This window comes from Micropterus dolomieu, linkage group LG04 (genome assembly GCF_021292245.1).
Source record: "Micropterus dolomieu isolate WLL.071019.BEF.003 ecotype Adirondacks linkage group LG04, ASM2129224v1, whole genome shotgun sequence".
NCBI lineage: Eukaryota > Metazoa > Chordata > Actinopteri > Centrarchiformes > Centrarchidae > Micropterus > Micropterus dolomieu.
The window spans coordinates 31,948,657-31,975,716 of NC_060153.1; the positions used below are offsets into that span (position 1 = coordinate 31,948,657).

Sequence of the window (27,060 nt, forward strand, 5' to 3'; positions counted from 1 at the left end):
ACAGTGATTAATAACAGATACAGCAAGATAGATAGTCTATGCCAACGGAGGCAAGGAAACGTATCTGCTGTCTGTGGTCCTTGGAAGCATTACGTCAGGCTAACTCAAACAAACCTTGGCGATTACAGCAATGCATTAAGTGATGCTGACAAATAATCACGCTGTCAAAGTGATAATGGTAGACCTGGATATCTGCACATGAGGGTGTATGATAAATAAAGAAGTAAAAAGACAAAGAAATAAAGGGAAGGCATTGCATTTATTCAAATAGATATCGGGATTGATCAGCTGACACTGATATTGTTTTAAGAAGTTTTGTTCAGTCAAATCCAAACCTGAAAGCGGCTCAAACATTTTCTTATCTTGACACTATCAGATAATTATCACCTGAATCTCAGCTTTAGGAAGCTTTGTACTGAGTTTTCAGCGCATGGTTTAGCTGTCTGGCACGTTTTGGTTCAGTCGTTTTCTGACGCAGCCAGCAGCTTGTTTTTAGTGAAAAGCTCTAAAAACCCACTTGTACTACTATCTCAGCACCCAACAGCAGACACACAGTTAGCAACAAGCTGCTGAACACAGTGGAGCATTCAGCAATTCCCTCAGAAGTCTGTAGAGAGCTAAAATAGAGTGAATATTGGACTTAACCTTCATCAGGAGGACCCAAACACAAATGAATGCTAATGAAGCTCCATAACTGCTGTTTGCTAACAAGTTCACCATATAAGCTTAAAGAGGTGATGATGTCAATGCTGTGTTCACACCTTATTTCTGCTACCTCCAGGTGGCCAAGAAAACAGAATTATCTTTTATATCTCTCTTTTATATCAGCGTTTGATTTAAAGTAAACTTAGTTTAGACCAGAACACACCTATTCTCCTCAGTCAGCTCATTACTTGCTATTAGGATATTTTTCATATTTTATATTGCCTTATAATTACCCAGTTAATATTTGGTAATAATTGGTCATAATTGGTAATAATTGGTAATAAATGGTAATAAGTAGTAATAATTGGTATAAATGGTAATAAATGGTAATAATTGGTCATAATTGGTAATAAGTTGTGATAATTGGTAATAAGTGGTAATAATTGGTAATAAGTGGTAATAATTGGTAATAAGTGGTAATAATTGGTGGTAATAAGTGGTAATAATTGGTAATAAATGGTAATAATTGGTCATAATTGGTCATAATTGGTAATAAGTGGTAATAAGTGGTAATAATTGGTAATGACTGGCAATAAATGGTAATAATTGGTAATAATTGGTAATAATGCACCTGCATGACGCTGGTAGGCAGCTAAAAGATGGCTTCAGCTGGCACTTTTTGTGAACGTAATTTTGAAGGCTGCCATTGTCCCAAAGGAATACATTGCAGCCAATCCAGCTGATTTGCGGCTGCTGGCTGAAGCCATGTACTGCACGGATTCCAGAAGTTTTTGTACTTACTAGTCATTTCAACCCCAAAATATGTGTTTAAAAGTACCAAAATTACCCTTCACGGTTGAGGTAGGGTAATGGTTGGGGTTAGACAAGTAGTTGTGATGGTTAAGGTAAAATAAGGGGCTAGCCGCTAGATGGTTCAGCAACCAGGCTTCATTTGGCTCTACATTTTTGGATTTGTCAGAGTCAGGCACTGCCAAGATGGCGACTGGCAGAGCCGCTCACATTGAGCGTCACGACGGTTCTTCATAAAGCTATGGGAGACGACACGGACACTACGTCCATGTTTTATGCAGTCTATAGTTGTACCTCATGGTGACTGGTAGACAGCCCTAACAAGTAGTTTCTGTGCAAAGAAGAAAGCTTGAAGTGTGTGTGTGTGTGTGTGTGTGTTGGGCCAGAGAATGAAGGGCATCAATGAACCTGCAACTGGAGTCAGTGGATGTTATGAAAGCAGCAGACAGATGGAGGTTAACTCTGTGTTTTCAAACCTGTTGTCCGTTTGCTGTGGTCTGAATCGCTGAAACGTTCCTGTTCTCGTGTTCAAACCAAACCAAAGGAAAGAGCTGAATAACTGGCCTCTCCCTGTCTGTGTTTCGTAGTGTCGGTGGGGTTTGAATATGAGTCCTGCCTGGACCTCATCCTGTGGGAGAAGAGAACGGCTATTTTACAGGGCTACGAGCTGGATGCTTCCAACATGGGAGGATGGACGCTGGATAAACATCACATCCTGGACCTACAAAATGGTACGTGTCATAACATGACAAAACCACATCCTGCACCTAGATCCTGCATTTCATACCGCAGCTATATACAGTGTTGTTTATGAGTTGTATATTTTTATTTGTCATGCAACACAAGGTTGTATAACCAAAAGAAAGATTGTAGTCCCTTCGTGCTACACACATATATCATACATACACACATTTATTGACATTATTTTAATTTACCTAAAATTAACTAACTTGATTTAAAGTTTCTATGTCTTATTATTATTTTTTATTATTGTAGTTTAGTTTATTATTGTTAACAAGAACAAGAAAAAAACTCAACTTTTGGTTAAAAAAAAATACCTGATATCTAAAGGTGATATCCACAAAATTGAAAAAGTTATGTTACAGAAAAACTCAGCCTGGACTTGTTTAACTGACGCTTCTCAATGTGCTGCATGCATTTTTACATGAATGTAAAGCTGAGTGGAGTGCCGTGGGAAAACAGACTTGTTATATTAATAATAATAAGGTTATAATAAGCTGGTTCAAAAAGGATGCATTACTGTTACTCTGGCGCTGCTTAGAGAATCACCTACATCGGTCGCCTGTACCTGAATGAAACGAGATTGATTTCCATTCAGATAGCCCACCTTTTAAAAACTGGTTCATATAAGAATAGATACATATGTTAAAAAAAAAAAAAAAGCATTTTGCAGCTTTAAAGGCACTTTGATTTTATAAACCCCCTCCCCCTCTCCTTATTCCCCTTCCTTGTTGTCCTCTATCTGTCACCCCATCCATCACATTGCTATTCATTCCTCTCTGCCTGCAGCACTCTTGGGTTTTCAGCACCTTGTCACCCGATTGTGTTTGCGTGTGGGTGTGTGTGCGTTTAAAATGCATGTGTGATTTGTGATTTTCTGTCTATATTTATAATGGTCTCTGGGTGTGATTTTGTGTCTTCAAGGGAGAGTACGCCAACGCACAATGTGTGTTTGACCCTTTGAGATTAAAACACCCTTTATGGACAATATCTTGTCTGTGTGTGTGTGTGTGTGTGTGTGTGTGTGTGTTTGAGAGCGAGCGAGACCGTCAAACACTCCTGCTGTGTTTTCTTTGCTGTTTGTCTTGTAGCTCCACTAATGATGTGGATGGGACGTTGTGTTAGATTTGGAAATAACATGCCTGTACAGTGAGTGTTGACTTCTAACGTTCTGGCAGTAAGACACTCTTCAGTGATTTCATTCTTTCATGTTTTCTTGTTTTGACTGGGAAGACCAGCTACCTTTCTATTTACTGAATGTCTCATATTCAACTTTGTGCTTAATCTTTATATTCATCTGTAGATAATATGGTAGTATGACAGCTGTAAGGCGTGTCCAGCAATTTTTAAATCAGATGGTCTGAAGGGATTGCTATCTGACTGCAAGACAGTAGTTATCATAATCAGTGCAGTGTGGAGAACACATGAGTAGTGTTATGGCCACAGCAGATTGCTATCTTAAACACAACCACACTACTCACTATCCTCCTAACATAAATAAACATTATTACAGGAGACAGTGGTAATACTAAATGTATAATTAGAACTTTTTATTCTTCCATTTTGAAAAATCCTCTAATTTAGGAAGCTATGACTGCTTTGTTAAAATAGTCACACAACTGTATTTTTATCCATGCTTTCAAGGTACAAGATTATTTATTTCTCATTATACAGCACAAGGTTGTGTAATGAAACACAATTTGTTAGGGCTGGACGATATGGCCAAAAATGTTATCGCGATAAAAAAAAGCTTCATATCTTTCGATATCAAAGTATCAAATCGTTTCTTTCGAGTATAAAGGCTGACTTTTTGCCTCTGAGTGAGAGCTGAAGAAGCCTGATTGTGGTTCAATACTTAGTTGGGGTTCAAATTGTGGTTTAAACTTTTCTTTATGGTCAGAACACTTGATGCCAAACAGTGGATCACTTCACAAATCTGAGGTAGAACATTCAAAACAATAATGATCAAATCTTTGTAAAGCAAATATGCATGAGTAAAATTAAGTAAAAGCTTTTTTCAGTCCTTCTTCCTCAACAAAATAAACATCTTAATAGAAAAATTAAGTCCTAATTTGTGTATGATTCAAGTGAATAAACACATTTATTGAATATTTATTGAACATTTGTTATATTGTTATAGATTTATTGTCCAGCCCTAAAATTTGTAGTCCTTTCAAGCTACAGCTAAGTGTATATTAAAAATGGTAACATAACAAAAAAACAAAATATGCAGTTATTTAGATATATATTCATATATACACACACATAAACACCAAGAACATTCCGCAGTGCATCTTTTGAATTTGCATCTGAGACAATGTAAACAGCAGCAACGACATGATAATGCACAATAAAAAGTCTGACAGTTGGCAGATGACAGAGTCCATCTTGACTGTGTTTGAGCACCAAGCATCATCGATGTCCACCTCCTCTCATCTTTCCGGTAGTCTTGCGCTGACAGCTCGAAACACGGACCACCTGCCGAGTGCTTGATCGGGGACGTTGATGGGGTCAGTCTCTGATTTTTGTTGCTTGGCCAACATGAGACCCACTTTGTACAGACCTTTAGGAGCAGCCTGAAATCCAAACTGGGCCATCACGGCTCCTTTTCCGGCTCTCTCCCCTGAGAGTTCACCGCACCCATCGTTGTGCCTGCTCCGGTAGTTTGGGCCGAGTGGATTGTGGTCCGCTGCTCTTATTCCAGAAACCCTGTCTTCCTTTTCCAATGACTGATTTCTGTCATAGGCAATACGTGTTTCGGCAATAAAGCTGGAAAAAACAGATGAAAAAAACCCCAGCGTGTGCCGTCATTGCGATGGAATCGTCTGTTGATCTGAAGTAGGAGCTAACAAAGTCGCTCAATACGACGTTCTAAGAACTACGATCGATCCCAGTTCTTGCAGTGTGGACAGGAAAAAGGGGGCTGGTTCTCCAACTGTTCTTATAACTATGAAAAGTTATAAGCTGCATGCACGATACACGCTATCGGAGTGTATCAAGGAAATTGACAACTGAATGTCTGTTATATATATTGTCACAGTTGTCTCTGGAACGTCACGCAGTTCAGAAATCTCATCCATTAGTTACTCCAAAATGCAGCTGCTAAAGTTTTAAAAGAAATACATATGACGCCTGTGCCGAGGTCAGGTTAAATGAGGTTCAGTTGTGTTTACTTATGTCTGATTTATTTATTTATGTGGTAGCTCACGCGCTATATAAATAATGTTGCTTTGCTAGGAGAACTGCTCACTTTGTTATGAGTCAGAACATTGTTCTATTTCTTTTGATTAAGAAAATGGAATAAACAGCAGCACCTCTTATAAAGCCGGTTACTTTTGGAATTGAGTTTTGTTTTTTATGGTATAACAAGAGTTTTGCTTTTATCTTTGTTCATGTAGTTGTGTCAAATCAAAGGGAGTGATGATTCATTTTGAACAACAAACTATGAATTTGATTACACAATAATTTTCCTTTTCATCAATCATCTTTTGTTTAAAGCTGATTTTCGTAAAAAGAAATGCTTGTAATGGTAATATAATATTTTATGAAATAAACAAAACACCACAAACGTCTGAGAATATGGTTAATTATTACATATTGTTTCCATTATTAAGCATAGAATTTGACTTTTCTGTTTAGCAACACTGACTTTTAAAGTACTCAACCTTTTTTGTGCGTAACCACGAAAACAGATCCGAGGTTGAGACTTACTGTGCTTCAGTAATCTACATCATGTTATACCAGAATGTAGATATTTATTGTGGGAAAGAGAGGAACCAACAAATAAAAACAAAGACAGAAAGAAAAAGAGAGAAACAGAATATTATGAGAGACCACGAATACAAAAAAAAAAACATAAGGGAAGAAAAGAGAATGACGGAGGAAAAGAGACACAAACTGCATTTGTGTGCACAGACTTGTCCACACCTTTACACACAGACGGACACACACACACCTGGTGCTGTGTGATCGGTGAGCACTGCTGAACAACTCAGATAAGACTGGATGAAAGAGAGAGAGATTGTGTGTGTGGAGGGATTTCAGGGGCACAGGGTTGACAGAGATGATCTGCTTTCTTTTGCATGCATTGTGAGTGTGTGTGTGTGTGTGTGTGTGTGTGTGTGTGTGTGTGTGTGTGTGTGTGCACGCCCATGTTTGTCTGTGTATTCACACATCTCTGACTCTGGGAGTGTAAGAGTGTAAGCTGCCTGGTAAAGCAGCTCAGCCACAGTTGGAGTGCTTTAGCTTAGTGCTCTGCTCCAGAGAACATGCTTATTTTCCAGGACATCAAACCAAATCAAAATTGCTGAACTTTAAACAACTTTACATTTATGTGGGGGCTCTCTGACCACAAATCCAAATGTAAGTGTTTGTAGTTGAGTTTTTTAGCAATGGATCTACTCTTTCCTTACATCTAATTACTCAACTAAATGCAAGTAACCTGTGACCTGCAGGTAACTGAATCAGTAGTACACCTGCTCCCTCTGTACCATGTATTATCAAAGGTAGCCTTAGCTTCACCAGAACTAGTCTTCTCCTCCATCCTTAACTAATTCACACTGACGCTGCCTTGATATGTGTATTCAAGGGTTAAGCTTTATGGCTCCTTAATACAAAGCAACATACACTTGTGACCTTTGACCAGTTCCCAAATCTTGGCAGCCTTCTCTCCTCCAAAGCCAGCACTGACACTGAAATAGACCGTCGTGTCAGTTGTGCCAGCCTGGCCTTCTGAAGATTAAGAAAAAGGGTTTTGGAAACCCCGGGACCTTCAGGCCAGAACAAAAATGTCGGTGTACAAAGCGGCAGTGCTGCCCACCCTACGGCATGGGTCAGAAACATGGGCAGCATATAGCAGGCACAAGAAGGCACTCGATGCATACCAACAGTGATTCTTCAGGAAGATCTTTTTGATTAGCGGGGAGGATAAGCGCACCAACGTTAGCGTACTCGCAAAGGTCAACTTACCCCAACAAATGCGGCTCCAGGACTGGCTTCTACGCCCACCTGAAGACCCGTAAGGACCCAGAAGGAGGACGGTCATAATCGACCCCCGAGTGGTTCAGTGTTCAATCAGGGAGTGATTTTCTCTTCATTTGAATTTTATCCCTGCAGAGTAAAGTCTATACAGTATTTTACACACAGAAATGCAGAGATAAGAGAAAAGTCTAGAATATAAACGTTATTTTATGTTACAGAATGTCGATTTTTTTTTGATTTCCTGCTCTAAATCAAATTTGGTTTTCCCATCAATTGTAATGAGACTTCAGCGGCTTATGTCTACATGACAACAATTCACCCAGGATGCAACCTAGATAAGGCAGAATATTAAAACCTTTACCTCCCTACGACATATTCACACAGCGGCCATTTTCCTCTGACATCACACTCAGGTTGGCAGGCTTGTGCACTGTGAAGTGGGGCCTGTATGAGAATGGCAAGAGGGAGAGTAGTAGTAATTTTTAGAAATTAGTGGTAGTAGTATTAGTTGTTGTTGTAAAGACTGCCATAGTAGCAGTATCGGAAGTAGTATTAGAAGAAGAAGTAGCAACCTTTTGGTAACTGTTTGGTACATGGGTGCTGACTGGATGTCTGCTGTAATGAAATAGTTTTCTGAAAGGGATTGGTTTTGTTATTCCCAGGTAATGGGATAACTTCATCTAGAGTCATTAGCGCAATAGATTAGCCATCAGCATACTGAAATGTAATAATATGTATGTGTATTGTCCATGTTTAATGAATCTATAAAAAATAGGGGGACAGGTAAACTACCTTTTTTGGTACCTCATGTAATAGTTATGCACACGTTCATTTCAATTCCAGATACGTGCAGATGTTTTATTGCAAATTGATTCCAGTTTTAGCTCAAGGAAAAGCCTTTGACTTGTCCTGAATGAAAGATCTAAACTTTTTCATTCATCCTTGGCCATGAGGAGCCATCTTTTTAAATATTGCATTCCTCTGATTGGCTGAAGGTCATTCTTCACACTGATTTCCGCTGCCGAGAACCTTCAGTCACTGTTCAACTTGCTTTATACATTATGCACTCGTGTGTGTGCGTGTGTTTAACAGGTTGTAGAGTACCAGAAGTACTGTTTGTGTGTGTGAAAGCCCTGATACACCATCTCAACAAGCTGTTCCTTGGGCACTATTAGGACGTGTTTGGCGGTCCACACCTGAAGTTTTTGTGGCACAGTTGGCTCTAGTCTGCTCTTATCAGCGTCTGCTCAGCCGGTTTACGTCGTGGAATCAGCAGCAGGAGCAGTCAGTGACAGAGAGCAGTCTGACTAACACATCAGTCACTTCATGATTTGGATGTTTGCCTTTTTTTTTTTTTTATCTCCACTGTATCTTCATCTTTCACAAGCAGAGGTCCATCTGCTGTAATAGTTATACTAATTCACAGTGGCCTTAAAATGGTTGGCTGGTTTGTTTTGTCTTGCTTCACTGTTTTTGGATCATGAATACTGTGTGTCCAAGTGTTGCCGAAGGTGGGAGGCAAAAGAAAGGGTTTTGGCAGACCGACCTGGTTGGCACTAGGTCTTAGACATCAGATTGATGTGTCAGGCCGCTTAGTGGATGTGGTAAGAATTTTCCAATCTACAGGTTTGAAATCAAGGTCAGATGCGCTGATTTATACACACACAGAGACACGCACAGACTGAAAGCTGTGTGAGAAAGCTTTACAGTCCTCTCTTCTAACACAGCAGGAGAATTCAATGTTCCTCTCTCTTTCTACACTGTTTCTCTCTCTCTCATATCACCCTGCATCACCATCTCTTTATCATCACTCTGCATCACCACACACACACACACACACACACACACACACACACACTATTTTCCAGTCGGCCAATAGTTGGTTGCCTGTGTAGACCGCAGCACAGCATGGGTGGAACCCTGCTGGCTCAGTCTCTGTTGATCAATCAACACCTACTAATTGAGGGAGAGATGAAAGAAGGAGAGGATGATGGAGAGAAGGGAGAGAGATCTAGAGACAGCTGGACAGGAAGGGAACCGACTGATGTGGGATTTAAAGTCCGATAGCAATGTGTCATGCTGGGTTTGAAGAACTTATAAATTGACCGTGTTTATTGTGAAAAGTTGAATGAAGCACTTACACCATGTAACACAAAAGAGTTCTACTACTGTAAGACAGCATATTGATGCATAAATCAAGTCAGGGGGACTGACGGCTCTTTCAAAGATGTACTGCAGTATTCATTTATTCACTCTAGTCGGGTATATGTATCGCAACTTTTAACCGATTTTTCCAGAAAATCTGCAAAAGAAAATCAATCGTGGAATCAAGGTCAAACAACACAGGGTATACAAATATAATAATGTCAAAGGAACTCCATCTTCCTGCGAACGATTAACCAGGACTAGGTGGGGTAGTGGAGCAACCTCACTCCCTGCACGTCCTTTTCCAGTGCCGATGTGTTTATTTCTGTCATAAACTAATACGTGCTTTAGCGTAAAAGGTGAAAACCAGAATAAATGAAAACAGAAATCTAGCGAGGCTGCATGTGCACACATCACCAAGGCCAGAGGGTGCGTTTCCATCCACTACACTTATGTCAATATTAGGAGTCGGTTCATTAACGCCAACTGTTTGTGGCGCTAACTTCTTAGCTGGGTGTCATTAAACCATTACACAGAGCGCGATGAGATGAGATGTTAATAAAAGACTTCCAGTCAAACCTCAAACAATGGAACACCACGGGGAAAGCTTGACGGAAATATGCCACTTCTGTTAATTTCCTTATCAGACCAATGTGTCAGATCTCATGTTTTCTTCAGTGGAGCAGAAGCTTGAGTGATGTGTAAGTTGCATACTTGATACCTTTTACCCTTTTACACCTCAACCAAACACTTTTCTGCTAAATTTACATTTTTCAAGCACAAATTGAAAAATGCACATAAAACAGTTGAAATAAAAAGGAAAACATGACACAAAATTTCCCCATTACTTTCTCACCTTCACACACCTGGCCAGTTCACCAAACACGCAGTTGGTTTGCAGTTTAACATGACAACCAAGCACAGGCTGTGTAATTCATGTTTGCACGAACACATCACACACATCTTTCTTCAACCCTGTCTCCTAAAATGTAAAACAGGCCCAGGTGAACTACATCAGCTGAAGGCCCTCCCATGTCAGCCTGAGAGGTTGGCAAGGACCTTTTGCACAAAATCCACTCCTGGCAACGAAAGCATGGTTAATAATTTGAAGCGAAAGATGGTGGTCTGGGCTACATACTGAAATCCAAAGGTCCAGTGTGTAAAGGTCCAGAGTGTTCTGAGGATCTATCGACAGAAATGCAATATAAGATCCAAAACTATGACCTCACATAATGAACTGTTATGTATTTATTACCTTAGAATAAGACATTTCTATCTACATAACTGCGGCCATGTTTCTACAGTAGCCCAAAACGGACAAACTACAGAGTGCGTTTCGTCACTACGTTCTTCTTCTTCTTCTTCTTGTAGAATTCTGGCAGTGTAGACGCTCATCATTACGTTGAATACGTACCTTCGAAGAAGAAGTAATAATATACAGCAGGGCTCTGTAAATAGGTTTTGCATCGGAGCAATTTTTTCATCCATTAGATGGGATAATGGGTGAGAACATAAGAAATAATATTTAATCTGAATGTTACAGTCTTCGGTCGGCTCAGTTGGTAAAGCGCAGGACTCTCACCAAGTAGGTTATGTGTTTGATCCCATGTTTTTGTTTTCCTCTTCAACAAAACACTTTCTCCATGATACACCTCTAGGCAAACATATTTCATTAAATAGAGAAATGGAGGGTGTGGCCGTGTGCTGATTGCAAATAGCAGACATGCACCTGTCACTTTAGAATGATTCTGATTCACTATCATACACACGCTGGCCGGTGTCATGAATCCAACGGTAATTTTGGGTATCTCATAATTGCTTCATCTCCACTAACATTATCTGATGAAAGACATTCAAGAGCTTCCCACACTCACTCTCTCATCAGTGTAAAGATTAGCCTGAAGACAGCACAAGGCTACCAACATTTAAATGACTTGGTGGCTGGCAATTCTGGCTGTAGATGCTATGACTGATTACTCGTGTGATCCCTGCTGTTGATGAATTGTGGTGAATATTTAAAAACATTTTGATATTTTCTGACCTTGTAACTGATATTTATGTTCATCTTCATCTATTCATGTTAAATTGTTATTTTACTATGTTTATGTTGTATGTTTTTTATGTCAGCAACTTTGTTAATTGTGCTTCTTCGTCATAGGACACTCTTGAAAAAAGAGAGTTTTAATCTCAACAAGTTTTTTCTGTTTGAATAAAGCTAATAATAATAATAATAATAATACGATATAACTAGTTTTGCAGATACGTACAACACCCTACTTTCAAATGTAAAATATAGTCCAATCAACAAGCAAAGAAAATATCACATCATTGTGAAGCCCAATGACAGGGCCTCTGATTTTTAATAAAAGGACAACATTTTGGTGCATTTTGAAGTGACAGCTGTGTTAGTGAAAGCTCACCTCTACCGTACCAATGCTCTGCAATGTATAATTAGAGTGGCTGTGAGAGAGAGAGAGAGATCCTTCTCTCATCCTTACATTTTCTCTCCATCAGGTATACTGTACAAGGGCAATGGTGAGAACATTTTCATTTCCCAGCAGCCCCCTGTGATCAGCAGCATCATGGGTAAGTACAGAATCAAATATTATTGACTTGATTGAGCTTTTCATTTCTGCACATTGTTATTGCATATTATTATTCTCATAGGAAGAGAAAAACATATTTTTCATCTTTACTTTTTAAAATCCATTTCCGTCCATTTCTCTGTGCACCGCAGTCCCTGACAGCACTTGCCCTACAGGGAATTGAACCCTGGGTAATGGGGATGGTGAACAGTGCGTCTACCCCACGTCTTTCTTTGCTTGGTCCACAACAGAGTTCAACAACCTGGCCTTAAAAAACAAATATACATATAAATTATAGATAAAATGAGCTCCCAACTGGTAAATCTTTTTTGTGGAAAGAGCAGACAGAGAAAATGTATTTTAACATCCTCTTCTAGGAAATGGACGTCGCCGCAGCATCTCCTGCCCCAGCTGTAACGGGCAGGCGGAGGGCAACAAGCTGCTGGCGCCCCTGGCTCTGGCCTGTGGAGCAGATGGTAGCATCTACGTTGGAGACTTCAACTACATCAGGAGGATTTTCCCCTCTGGGAATGTTACCAGTGTCATGGAGCTGAGGTAAGAGGGGAGGGTGGGAGTCTGGCTTCTGCTCCGGCTGAATTTGAGTCTAATCCAAGCGGGAAGCTTCCAGTCTACAATATGAAGCCGATGCGGAAGTCCCTGAAACCTGTATTCTGTTGAAAATCCAGCAGGGGGCGACTCTTCTGGTTGCAAAAAGAAGTCCGGCTCCATTAGAAATAAAGGGAAGATGACCCTACTTCTCTGCTGAATAATTACCTCAGTAAACACTTTCCTGATGAGTTTATGGTCTCAGTCGCTAGTTTCAAGTCTTCTTCAACACAAAACGATGTTCATTTAGTAAATTATGGTCCCATTTATTTTAAAAGAGACCACAAAGCAGAGTATGCTTCAGGGCGGGATTATCTATGATTGACAAGTTGTTACCGTGGCGACCTGTCAATCAGGCTAGAGCCGACTCGTACCCTCGGCACTGTGTAAATTTAAAAAGCTTATTAAGGCTTAATAGGAGTCGGCTGTTCACTTTCTCTGGTGAGTACATTTAGTTTTACGGCTATTGTTCGCTAGACAAAGTTATCAGCCCTGACAGTTAACGTGAGTTACAGTTGCACCTAGCTAAGGAAGTTAGCTAGCTCCGAACACGGCCATTAGCTCCGCCGTATCGTCACTTCCCGGCACTTCCTGGTTGCAAAAACTCGACATGGCGGAGCCCTATCGGCCAAACTAGAGGCTTCAAAACGGCAGTCCACAAACCAACGGGTGACGTCACAATGACTACGTTCATTTCTTATATAGAGCGCAAGTCCCTCCCCTTCCAGTGGACCACCATGGGACCTTATTTCGGAAAAATATTGTACGGTAGTCAACGTCAGGAGACAACAAATATTTTGATCCCGTTTGAATTGTGCCTTGAATTCCACATATGATCTTTGTCGATTTAAAAGATACATTTTTAATTAAAGAAGGTCGTAGTTTGATGTAAAACTGTTGAGATATAAGACGAAAATACGTAATTACAAAGACCACAAACCCAAAATTAGCGTATGTGACGTCGTAACTTTCTCTGTCAGTGACTGAAGCTAACGTTACTGAAGCTAACATCAAAACACTTACATGAGAGGATGATGTGATAAAAGAGTGTTGGCTTAAACACATCAGGTGAGATATATTTCTGCGTAGAACACATCTACATTATCTAGCTAGTAGCAAGAAAGCAATGAACGTTAGCTAGCTTTACCGCGCTAACATGTTGGTGAAGTATATTGTGCGAGACGAGAGATGTAGTTCATTGAGCATTTTCACACAAAACGACATGTAACTTTACTGTTTTACAACAAAATGCGACTTTCTTTACTCGTAAAATTCTATTTTAAATTGACCAACATCATGTGTGTAATTCAGGGCTCAATTCTAACGGGATAAAAACATAAGTTGTCTCTCGCCGATGACTACCGTACATAATTTTTCCAAAATAAGATCCCATGAGCCGGAAGCGGAAGTAAGTGACTTAGGCTCTCTGTACAGTCTATGGTCTAATCCAGAGTTTATAGTGTCACATAGATAAACTCAAAGAACTCCATTTTAGAGTAAAGCGTTGCCAGAACCATTTCATCCAGGTTTCTCAGGGTCATTATAAATGCATGAATGGTTGATTTGAGTAAAACAAAATATGGCACGTAACATTTGTGAAAATGAAGTGATTGATTTGAGAGTTCTTGGTTTTTAATTAAAACCTAGCCTCTCTGTGCCTCAGCTTTTCTGGGCGGTAATCCATCCTGCAGTCAACTATTCAACTCCTCATCATTGGTCTTGGAGGACTTTGAAGCTAAGCTCAAAAGCATAAATGAAGAGAGGGATAGCTGCACGGCCAGAACATTCAAGTACTTACTCTTTAGCCAGAGTGCTAAAAAAGATACAAGAACATTCTGAATTTAGGAAGGAAAAGTCTGGATTATTGCTCTCCATTTAGAAACATGCTCTTGGCACACTCTTGAGTGCTCATTTCTCCAAAGCTCTAACAGCCATTTGAAATCTGTTTTCCTACTGACCTCTGAGAAGCATGATTCAGATTCTGAATTCTTCTTCTCTAGAACCTTTGTTATAATATCTGTCTACTAACTCTTGTCTCTTCTCCTGTTTTCTTTCCTTTGCTTGAACTGTATTAAAGAAACAAAGATTTCAGACATAGGTAAGAGTGACTAATCCTTTTCAACCTCCTTTTTTTCATTTCACTGTCAATTTATGCTGCTTGCACACATTTCTTCCACCCGTCACTTGTTCTTTTAAATAAAGAAAATCATTGTTGCTCATTCCTGGAAGCTTTCAGACCTGAGTAGACTGACGTCCTTAGCCCAAGGCCACAGTGCATCAAGAGGATAGTGAGCTGGATCAAGCTGGTAGCAAGCTAATTTTGCATATATAATTTCTTCTTCTTCTAAAGCTTTAAAGTGATTGCATCTTGTGAAGAGGACAGTGTCAAATCAAAGGTCAAACAGATGATGTGTAACCAGACCAGTTAGAAAATGAACTGAGCTTTCTCGTTAATTATAACATAGGTCTTAGTTTTTGTCATTTCTATCTGCCTTGATTTCATTTTACTCACCAAAGTGATTAAATCTGGAAATGTGGAATTATCCATTCACTTACTTACATATTATAGAAATACTGCAATAGGGCTGTCAACAGGACAGAATGAGGCAGAGAGAAGCCAAGGGCTGGGAAAAGTGGCTATTTGCTATCATCCCTATTCTTCTTCACTCTGAAGTGTTCATTTAAAACTGAACCTGTTGACAGCTTAATATGTTTAGCTAGCTTTGTCTTTCTGCAGTTTGGTGCTGATTGCGTCGTGTACAGTGGGTTAATCAGAGATGTTTCCCTGAAAACAGCTTCTGCTTGTGGCTGGAATTGAGGTTGATGTTGATTGCGTAGTTGCTGCCCAGAAAAGCAACAATTAGGAAAACAAGCTTGTGCATCCACAGCAGTTGGGGAGCAACCTGGGCTTCAGTGTTTTGCCCAAGGACAAGTCCACATATGGACAGGAGGTGAAAATTGAGAGATTGATTGATTGATTGATTGATATCTTTATTTTGAACATGTAAATAAAATAAATAAAATAATCAACGAAACAAAAAATAGTGGTAAAAACGAAATGACAACAAAATAAAACTCGATACTTTCCAGTACTTAAATAAAGGAGGTAGGAAGAAGTAAAACTTATGTACTCCTACCGCTTTATACCCTTACTACCATATTTAAGGAAATAACTACAAAATAATAAGTCTACAGAGATAATAAATCTATAATCAATGAAAATATATATTCAAAAGTTCTATTCACATACAGATATTACCCATACACGGCAATATTTATACATACTGCAAATTATTCAATATAAACCCAGGTTACTGTTAGCACTGTATTTCTCTGGAATATCATTTCTTTGAACATCTTTTTTAAAATGGAATATGTTTGGACATTGCTTTAATTCATTATTTAGTTTATTCCACAATTTAACACCACTGACAGATAAACAGAAACTTTTCCTAGTAGTTCGAAAACTGGCCGTTTTAAAATTTGACTTTCCCCTTAAGTCGTAGCCCCCCCTCTCTTTCAGAAAACCTTTTCTGTATATTGCCAGGCAATAAATTGTTTCTAGCCTTGAACATAATTACTGCTGTTTGAAATTCAACGAGATCAAATAGTTTTAATGCTTTAGACTGTGAAAATAATGAGTTGGTGAGTCCCAAATATCCAGTGTTATGAATTATTCTCATTGCTCTTTTTTGAAGTATAAATAATGATTGCAATGAATTTTGATATGTGTTCCCCCAAACCTCTACACAGTAATTTAAATACGGTAACACCAGTGAACAATACAAAAAGCTTTAGCCAGGACTGAAATACTTCTAGACAGTTTTGTTTGGATATGTTTTATGTGAGATTTCCAGCAAATCTTGTCGTCTATAATCACTCCAAAGAATTTCATTTCATTTACACTTTCTATATTAACACCCTCGAACTGTAACTGAATTTGATTGATTGATTTACAATTGCCAAATATCATGAATTTAGTTGTGCTTATTTGTGTCAAACCACTGTTTTATTTTTCTGAATTCTGAAGAGATTAAGTCCTGGAGTTGCTGTAAATTCTGACCAGTACTAAAGATTTTTGTGTCGTCTGCAAATGATACAAATTTGAGTAGATCAGATACTTTACATGTGTCGTTTATGAAGAGGATAAATCATTTTGGTCCCAACACTGACCCCTGGGGGACACCACACGCAATGTCCAAACATTCAGATGTGGAATCTCCCAACTTCACAAATTGTTTCCTGTCTTTTAAATAACTGCTTAACCAATTCAGCACTCTCCCCCTGATCCCGAGACTTTCCAGTTTATTGATTAGTATTTCATGATTAATTGTATCAAATGCTTTTTTCAAGTCAATGAATACCCCAACTCCATATTTTTCTTTGGTCAGTGGAATTTGTAATTTCTTCAATGAGTTCAGTTAAAGCTAGTGATGTTGACCTAGTAAGCAGTTTGTGTTTATCTATGAATTTGTCCAATCTGTCTGTGTCTCAGGAGGTAGAGCAGGTTGCCCGGTAATTAGAAAGTTTATGGTTCGATTCCTGGCTCCTTCAGCCTGTGTGTCAAAGTGTCCTTGAGCAAGATACTGAACCCCAAATTGCTCCCGACGGCTGTGGTGTGTGAGGTTGTATGAATGTTAGTTCCATTCTGATGAGCAGTTGAGTGGTCGGAAGACGAGAAAGGCGCTATCTAAGTACAGTCCGTTTATTACATGTGACCCTTTTTACAGTGCACATGATGGCTATATTTCACTGTTTGTCGGACAGTGAATGACAACATTTTATACAGATGTTTAAGGAGATACAACGATGAAGTGAGGACATTTTTACCCTAAATTTCGAAGGAAAACTTCTCTGTGACAAAGAGTTTTTCTTTGCTACTTTTTATTCACCTGCCCCCCTCCGACGCACCTGTCTCTCATTATAGAGGTGCGAAGATATTCACTGTTCTGAAACTTCACTGTAACATCATAACGTCCAGGAAAAACAGAACACTGATCATTAATCAGTTCAACAATGTATATTCACAGGAATCATACATCTGTATCATCAATATAGTGATAACTTCCATTTCCATCCAATTCCATCTGAAATATACACTTTACACTTTTTATTCAGTTTCTTCCGATACATTATTCTATGAGCCTGGACAGATATTGTAAACAGCAGCTTGACTGGTTGGCTGAGTTATATACTCGCAGAGCGAGCGGAAGTTATTGTTTCATCAACATTGAGAAGTGCAGCTTTTAGTAAAATTATGGATACAGCATTTTTACTTTGATGTATTTCTACCTTTTCTTAAGTAAAGGATTTGACTAATTTCAGATTTTAACCTTTAACCTATATATTATGAATGTCAATATACAAAAAGAAGATGACTGCGGCATTTACCGGTGTGCTTGTAACTTTACTTTCAATTTATGAACTGGCTTAGATAGGGGCAAAGCCAGATTTCTCTCCTTAAAGTTTTCTGGCTTTGACACATTTTGGCCCGTACTGCTGAAATTCTTGAAATCTGATGAATGCCGTCTCAAGTTCTTGGATGCACACTGATGTCATCAGAGTTGACAGGCTTGGGTGTTGACATCTTCCACTGTTGTCTGAAGTTGCGAAAGGCTCAAGTTTGAATGTCATGGGAGAAGAAGCTGACATTTGGCAGAAATGCTTTCCATGCATCAAACAGGGCTAGCGCTGTTTGGCACGTGCCTTCCAGCTGCTGGTTCATTGTGTTGAGATGTCCTGCGATGTCACAAGCCATTTCTCATTCCTCCAGCTCAATATAGATCAGCTCATTTTCAGTCAGAAAGGCTTTGATCTGTGCCCAATCTGTGTTTAAGTCTGATACATTAGGATTTTCTGAGCTGTCTCATCTGCTAGTTTGCTCTTTCCTCTTCTGAAAATGAAGCTTAACCAATCTAGTTTTTTTCTATATCTACTCATTCACATACAGAGCAGCACCTTAACTGGAGCTTCTTTGCCACTGGCAGGACACAATGATTGGATACATTTTTTTTTTTTTACATATCCAAAAGTAGTTTTCACTTTTTAATTAAAACACAATTTCCACTTGGGAGGACTAGTTATGTCACTGATATTCTACCTTGTGCCCTTTCTTCATGTTTACTTATTCACACCATCTCGACTCAGTGACTGCATTCTGTTTCATTTCTTATTGCTTCATTCTCTATTCTCTTGGTTAAAGTATTTCCTCTTCTTTCAGCTACTTCTCATTAAAGGTAGGGTACATGATTCTAATGCAGTACACGTCTTTTTGTCAAATTCAGCAAATACCTCCTCATGGTCTGCTAACTGTCTGGTCAGTGTGTGCACTGTAAAAAGTCCAGTGTCAGGTCATCTTCTAGCAGCTACTGTAGCGACGGTTTGTTAACCTACAACTTAGCTGACGTTAGTAACATTTCAATGCTGTGTCATTGTTCGCTCTATGTAATGGCATTCGATTTCTACAGAATCACATAACCCACCTTTAACTCCATCCTTTATTTTTCTCTCCTTTTACAACCATACTTAACATTCTTCTTTCCTTCAGTTAGTCATTTTCATTACGTTTATTCATTTAGCCGACGCTTTTATCCAAAGCGACTTACAATTGCTATACATGTCAGAGGTCGCACGCCTCTGGAGCAACGAGGGGTTAAGTGTCTTGCTCGGGGACGGGGCACAGTGGGAATCGAACCACATCATTCACTCATTCTGTCTTCTTCATTTTCTGCGGTCCATTCATCCATCCATTTTCTACCACTTCTCTGGGGCTCGTGGTGGGAGCAGGATAAGCAAGGTAGTCCAGACGTGCTTCTCCCCAAAAAACGTTTTCCAGCTCCTCCAGGGGAATCACCAGGCGTTCCTAGAAAAGATGAGATGTATAATCCCTCCAGCATATTCTTGGTTCAACCTGTTTCCTACCACTTACACATGCCCACAAATAACCTCCAAGCAGAGGTGCCCAAAAGCCATCCTGGTCAGATGCCCGGACCACCTCCACTTGCTCCTTTTGATGCAATGGAGACGTGGTTCCACAAGCTCCCTCCAGATGTCTGGGCTCCTTACGCCTGGACTCCACTGGGTACGGCTCTGTAACATCACGTCTGCAGCCCGGGTTTGTTTCACTCCTTGCACAGGGGGCGTTTCAGAAACGGATCGGTTTGCCTGCATGATTTGGTTGACTTGGTAATTTTTCCTTGATTTGTGTACTTCTAACATGGTTAAGTAGGTTGCATTGTTGAATGGTTTCTTTTTTGTCTGTTTTAATTGTGTTTATATATATGATCAGGAGTCTGCAAAGGGTTTTGTATTTTGAAAGTTGACTGAATTCTCTGTGCCATGATTTCCTGCCATGCTCGATCTGGTCTCTCAGCTTGATGCAGCTTCCGTTAAAAATAGTCTAGCCGCGTGTTCTCCACAGAGCTGAGCGGAGAGCCGTTTCTGGGACACTTGTGAAACAAGCTGCGGCACATCTGGTGGAATGATAAGCGTTGTCTAGAATGGTTGCGATTAGCTTTGGCGGCTGCGTCGCAGCACTTACTCTATCTCTAAGGGTTAGCCCAGGTGCAGAAGAAACTCATTTTGGCAGCTTCTATCTGTGATCTCATTCTTTCAGTCACGACCCAAACCTCATGACCATAGGTGAGGGTTGTAATGTAAACTGACCAGAAAATCGAAGGATTTGCCTTCCAGCTCAGGTGTCTCTTTGATGACCATCCAAAGCAAAACCCCGGCCCTTCTGGCCTTCCGGCACCCGCCTGCCATGGACCGCAGCTGTTCCAGCACGAGTCTCTCCAGGGTCTTCATTATAGGGGAGGTCAAAGCCACCGGTCTGAATTCCCTGGAGCCGCTGGATTGTGGCGTCTATGACACAGGAATGAGGCAAGATGTCGTCCACAGCACAGGTCTTCACCCTTTGAAGACTCTCAGGTTGAGGGTCTTCAGCCTTGTTTGAGCCTCATCAGCTGTCTTCTCACCCGGCTAGCAGTGAGGCACACAGTGGAGGTCACAGGCAGGGAGGAGGGGAGGAGTCATCATGCTGGAGAGGGCAGTTAGCCTGAAAGCCATTGTGTTTGTTGGCTCTGTCCCAGCTGCCTTCCACTCCTCTGCTGCCAGGTGGTCTGAAGCCAGTGATGTTCTTCGTGTCTAATCCAGCTTCTTCCTATACTTCTCCTTACCGCCCCTGATCTTCACTTCACACAAATAGGCTTTGTCATTAACAACATCCTCACAAGTTGTTTTGTTGTTTAAAATGATCAAGATGTCAGTGTGTGACAGAATCTTGCTGACAGGTGACAGAAGACTGTGTTCACACACAACCGGCAGATCAAATCATTTACTGGATTTAATTAAGTTCTTTCTTACGGTGCTTTTTTTGAGTTGTAGTCTCTCTGATACCTGATACTGTGGAGCTGCCTGTCCTGCATCGTGAAAAATGTTTCGAACTTACTGTAATGGGATTTTCGCCACCTAAGTAAAAGTTCAATGTAGGGCTGGAAAATAAATATTCAATAAATGTTTGACTTTATTCACTTGAATCACACACAAAGTAGGACATCATTTTCTTATTAAGATGTTTATATTGTTGAGGAATAAAGAGCGAAAAAAACGTTTACTTTTAATTTTACTCAGGCATATTTGTTGACAAAAATTTCATCATAATTGTTTTGAATGTTCTACCTCAGATTTGTGAAGTGATCCACTGTCTGGCATCCAGTGTTGCCCATAAAGAAGAGTTTAAACCAAAATCAACCATCAGGTTTCTTCAACAAAAATCAGCCTTTAAACTCGAAAACATTTTATCTTGATAACATTTTTGGCCATATGGTCCAGCCCTAGTTCAATGAAAACAAAAGGGCATGCTTATTAGCGTGTCTTGGCCTCAACAGTACAGAAGAACACGCACAGTATTTTTAGCAGGGATCATCTGCTGAATATCACCAACCACAGAGATTTGTGACCCGAGGCTTGTTAAGGTGTAATATATGACTCTTGCTCTGTGTGTGAGTGTGTGTGTGTGTGAGAGAGAGAGAGATGGATTTTATATGACAGTGTGGTAGGCATCATTAAACATAGATGTGCAGTGAGTGCACGAGCAGAGAGTGCTCAGGTGGGCTAGCCAATGCTTTTATCGATCCGAATAAAATGATTGGCCGTGCTTATTACGAGATAGTGGATTCTTTTAATTGTTGTGTCCGTGCATTGATCGCTGTTCGGATATAAAGAGAATTTCCGCAAATATTAAGAAAATTGTGTCACAGAAAAGTGATGGCAAACATACAGCCAGTACGACGCGGAGGTGCTTGCTTACATTCTCACATAAACTGTATCACACCTACACTAATTTTAGTAAAAATAGTCGAAAAGATGTATATAGAAATAGCAACACACGCTCTCAAACTTTCTGTCTTACCAGTTTTTGGCTTTTACTTCATCAACCTTACTTTTTTTCAGTACTTCTTCATTATCACCAGTTAGAAAGTCTCTTTCATTTTCCCATCATAATGACGCTGGAACTTTTAGGATTTCATTGTAAGCTTTTAACCCATTTGTAAAATTGTCATGTTAAACTGGACACAACAATACACCAAAGTCACACTGATGGTTTTAGTGTCTGTGCTCTGAACTGGGCGTAGTGTCTGTAGATGTTGATCGATTGACAGAGATAGTGACATTATTAACTAAACCAAATCTTTCTTGTTTCTGTCTCGTTTACCTACCTCCCCATCTGTCCATCACTTATCTCCATAGCAACAATCCTGCTCACCGTTACTATCTAGCCACCGACCCAGTAACAGGACAGCTGTACGTGTCGGACACTAACTCCCGGCGAATCTACCGACCCAAGATGCTCAGCGGTGCCCGTGACCTCATCAGTAAGCACGCGCTTCATTTCCAGTGTAACACAGTGTTGGTGGAAAACAAATCACTGTTTCTATTGTTCATTTTAATGCAATGTTCTCATGACCGCTACAGTCCTTAAAATACGACAGGGAAAAGATAAAGGATAGACGGCATTGTGTGTTTTCAGGTAATGGAGAAGTACTGGCTGGTACAGGTGAACAATGTCCTCCATTTGATGAAGCACGGTGTGGAGATGGAAGAAAAGCTACAGAGGCACAGCTACTGGGACCTAAAGGTGCGTACCCAAACACACACACACTGTTTCATAACCAGAGGATTCTTCAGACGCGCACACACAGGCACAAAGTTTGACAATTCAAATCTTGGCCTGTATTTCTCATATGTTTCAGAGTTGGAAGATTTTTGCAGCATATGCACCGTCTGTGAGGTGGTGTGTAGGATCTAGGAGCTAGCTGAAAGACATTCATTGGATTAAGCTTCTTATGACTGATCGTGTAATTGCTCCATCCACCAAACTTATCCATTCACACATATTCACACACATAGGCCGCAGTTTGCCTGCAGTGGGATTCCAATTCTTGCGTTTTCTGCTTTATTTGGCAACAAGCGAATGCAGCCGTCACAGTGATGACTCACAACTGTGTCTGCGGTTATTGCACCTCAAAGCTCAACACAGTCTACTAATGTCCCTGACAATAAACATGGTTAAATAAAGATTTTACACAAATTAGAGGCTCCCCTCCATTGGTCATTGTTATAAATTATTGGCGTAACATGTCTGGATCCCAGCATCAAAACACACTGAATAATTGGTTATGCGAGCATGAACCGTGATGTTGTAGCCAAAGATATTACAGTATATCTATATTTCATTTAATCTATAGGCCTACTGACCCGTGTACAGTAGGGTTATTGGCTAAACAGCACAGAATACAGCACCGCATTTAACTCGACTCCTGAAAGGCAGAGGTGGAATCAAAGGCAACATTTTGTAGTCATTTTATCTTAAAATAGCAGCTTCAAAATCATTTTGATGGTACACTGACTGAGGAGAATGGCGTGTGTCATTGCCACTCTGGGCCCGGAGCGCCTGGTATTACACTGTATAACACAGGAAACCTATTGTAAGGACGGCGTAATGCTTTACAGCATCACATCACACACCAACTGACAGCTGAAGCTAGCTGTAAGAAAAGTTGTTGATCATAAGTAATGTAATCATAGCAAACGCACGTGAACAGCTATCCTTATTTCTGACAGCTGTGAATTACTCTGTAGGGACACCAAATCACAAAAAATCAACAAAATCTGGCAAACTAACGCTTTAATTTGCACGTAGGTGATTTTAATAACTTCTGTTTAATATCATTATCCTTTACATGAAGTTATTTAGCTTCTTTGTAACCACAAGCGAAGCTGTTTTATGTCGTCAGATAATCAGTATGTCAGTCTCTTGGATGTGTATCTATTAAAATAGATTTTAGTTTAAACAACTACATCTTACATTTATTTAATTATTCTGAGTATAAAAATGGGGATGTTCATTCACAAAATTACTTCATAAATTACACCCATGTCTTACTCTGTGGTAGGAATCCCTCTACAGCTGCCAACTGCGGCTCACAGTCCAACGGTGAAATTGTGAAAATTTGGCTTGAGCTTATTTTTAATAAATTGCTCTGTATGTACATTGTACATCCCTGACACTGTCGCTGTCATCTTAGCAAGCCTTGTTATTGTACTTCTCAGTTTGAGCCATTATGAAGAACTATTTATTACTTGTCGATGAAAACATTTACTTTCTCTTCTCTCTTTACGTCTTATGAATTTGGCACGTTATATTTTCAATCAAAAGCGTTTGACCACCCCTGGTATAGTGTATCTTTTTCAAAGCGTGTACATAGGGCATTCTTTTACTGCTTCTCATAGTAGGAAATCCCAGTATTAAGGATTTAGTCTTTTCAAATTAAGCTAAATTGTTATGTAGATTAATGCTTCATAATGTAAAGGCACACAATGCATATGCATGTGATATTTATTTATATTTGTGGCTAGAGGTCCCCTGTACAACAGTGTTGGCAGTTGGAAAGATGGGTAGAGATATATTATCAGTAGGTATAGTCACGAACAATCAGATCACCTCTTTCCCTGCCCTTTAAAAGCAGTGACTGTCTGCAGCACTCTGACAATGTGCTGAGAAACGATCAGTGGCACTAAAAAGAAACTGGTGCCGGAGGTGCAGAATCCCCACAAGCCAACATACAGCACCTTAAATGAAATGAGCTTGGGAGGAGCTGACACATTTGGTTACCGTGCTACTCCTGTGAGAGGAACAGAAAGGAACAGAATCTCACGGTGAACCACAGGGATACTTTAGCTATGGGTGGACACACAACTGGATGTCTGCAGAGGTTTTGTGTAGACGAGAGTCACATGTATCCTGTTAGAAATGTTTTTCCCGGGGAATATAAAGTCAACCGATGCTTAATTTACGGGTTGGTTCTGAAGCTTTCAAATTGGACGTGTTCAGGCATGCAAGGTAGAAACAATATCTTAATAATGAGCTTCTTTCCTCACGTTCACACTGAAAAGCAAGCGAAGCATTTAGCATCTGAGCTAACTTGTTAGGCTTCATTACCATCAAGACATTCCAGCATGAGTGAACACGTATTACACATTTACAGATTTTCTGTTTCTTAATTCCACATGTACATATTTTTCTGAGCTTAAATTCACTTTTGTTGTTTGTGTTTATGTCATTTCTTAAATGATCTGCTGCAGCTGCACCCTGACTCCATTTTGAATCCTGGAGTAGTTGTATAATCAACTAGGATGATAATATTTTAAAATGCGTGTGTGTCCTTTGTTTCCGTTCCATGCAGGGATTGCAGTTGATAGGAACGGTTTGATCTACTTCGTGGACGGGACTATGATCAGGAAAGTGGATCGTAATGGAATCATCTCCACAGTTCTGGGCAGCAATGACCTGACCTCTGCACGACCGTTGACCTGCGATACTAGCATGCACATAAGACAGGTAACGTTGCAAAGAGCACCTAAATATGCTACAGCCACCAACCTATCCACCCGGACAGCTATAGTGAGGTGAAACATTCCTGTAAAGCACTTGCATCGGCACTAAATGCTTCCATTAAACGTAAATCCCTATTGCAAGTTAGCTCTACTTGTACGTGATTCATAGTTGGCAGGCTTGTAAAATAGATTCAGTGCATTTGATAAGTGGCTCTGATGTGCCATCAGAAAAATAGACTAAAGGTCTTAACAAGGCATGTGGTTAGATCTGATGACATTTTCTGACTTTCCCTCAATGCATTTCATACAGAGGCAAAAAACCCACTGAGAATGTACTTATACAAGATTGACTTCAGAATTGAAAAAGCACCACCTTTTCCTGAAGTACTAATACTTGACACTCGCTCTGCTTGTGTGTGAGTGCAAGCTCAGTTTGACTTGAACAGTTATTCAGTTGACCTCAAAATTTCACTGTACATCCTTTTCAGCCAGTATTAGAATCAATAGCATCAGCTGTATGATACGGAGGCAGAGCACTCCTAACCCCCTCTGTCATCTCTATAACCAGGTTCGTTTAGAATGGCCCACAGATCTAGCCATCAATCCGATGGATAACTCCATCTATGTCCTGGACAACAACGTTGTGCTGCAGATCACTGAAAATAGACAGGTACAGTCTTTACCCACACTGCATGTTTTACATACACTCACCTAAAGGATTATTAGGAACACCTGTTCAGTTTCTCATTAATGTAATTATCTAATCAGCCAATCACATGGCAGTTGCTTCAGTGCATTTAGGGGTGTGGTCCTGGTCAAGACAATCTCCTGAACTCCAAACTGAATTTCAGAATGGGAAAGAAAGGTGATTTAAGCAATTTTGAGCGTCCCGTCTGGCATGGTTGTTGGTGCCAGACGGGCCGGTCTGAGTATTTCACAATCTGCTCAGTTACTGGGATTTTCACGCACAACCATTTCTAGGGTTTACAAAGAATGGTGTGAAAAGGGAAAAACATCCAGTATGCGGCAGTCCTGTGGGCGAAAATGCCTCGTTGATGCTAGAGGTCAGAGGAGAATGGGCCGACTGATTCGAGCTGATAGAAGAGCAACTTTGACTGAAATAACCGCTCGTTACAACCGAGGTATGCGGCAAAGCATTGGTGAAGCCACAACACGCACAACCTTGAGGCGGATGGGCTACAACAGCAGAAGACCCCACCGGGTACCACTCATCTCCACTACAAATAGGAAAAAGAGGCTACAATTTGCAAGAGCTCACCAAAATTGGACAGTTGAAGACTGGAAAAATGTTGCCTGGTCTGATGAGTCTCGATTTCTGTTGAGACATTCAGATGGTAGAGTCAGAATTTGGCGTAAACAGAATGAGAACATGGATCCATCATGCCTTGTTACCACTGTGCAGGCTGGTGGTGGTGGTGTAATGGTGTGGGGGATGTTTTCTTGGCACACTTTAGGCCCCTTAGTGCCAATTGGGCATCGTTTAAATGCCACGGCCTACCTGAGCACTGTTTCTGACCATGTCCATCCCTTTATGGCCACCATGTACCCATCCTCTGATGGCTACTTCCAGCAGGATAATGCACCACGTCACAAAGCTCGAATCATTTCAAATTGGTTTCTTGAACATGAC

The 27,060-nt window shown here is 40.2% G+C and overlaps 1 protein-coding gene across 13 annotated transcripts in view; it reads left to right on the top strand.

The window, feature by feature from the left end:
- tenm3 (teneurin transmembrane protein 3) overlaps positions 1-27,060 on the top strand; it is an 818,277-nt gene that overhangs the window by 764,497 nt on the left and 26,720 nt on the right. For all 13 annotated transcript variants that reach the window (XM_046046662.1, XM_046046670.1, XM_046046663.1 and 10 more), the window contains 7 exons: positions 2,043-2,186; positions 11,836-11,907; positions 12,284-12,461; positions 22,263-22,387; positions 22,543-22,650; positions 25,259-25,413; positions 25,978-26,079. In XM_046046662.1, the coding sequence (XP_045902618.1) occupies positions 2,043-2,186; positions 11,836-11,907; positions 12,284-12,461; positions 22,263-22,387; positions 22,543-22,650; positions 25,259-25,413; positions 25,978-26,079 (884 nt within the window). The remainder of the gene's footprint in view (positions 1-2,042; positions 2,187-11,835; positions 11,908-12,283; positions 12,462-22,262; positions 22,388-22,542; positions 22,651-25,258; positions 25,414-25,977; positions 26,080-27,060) is intronic.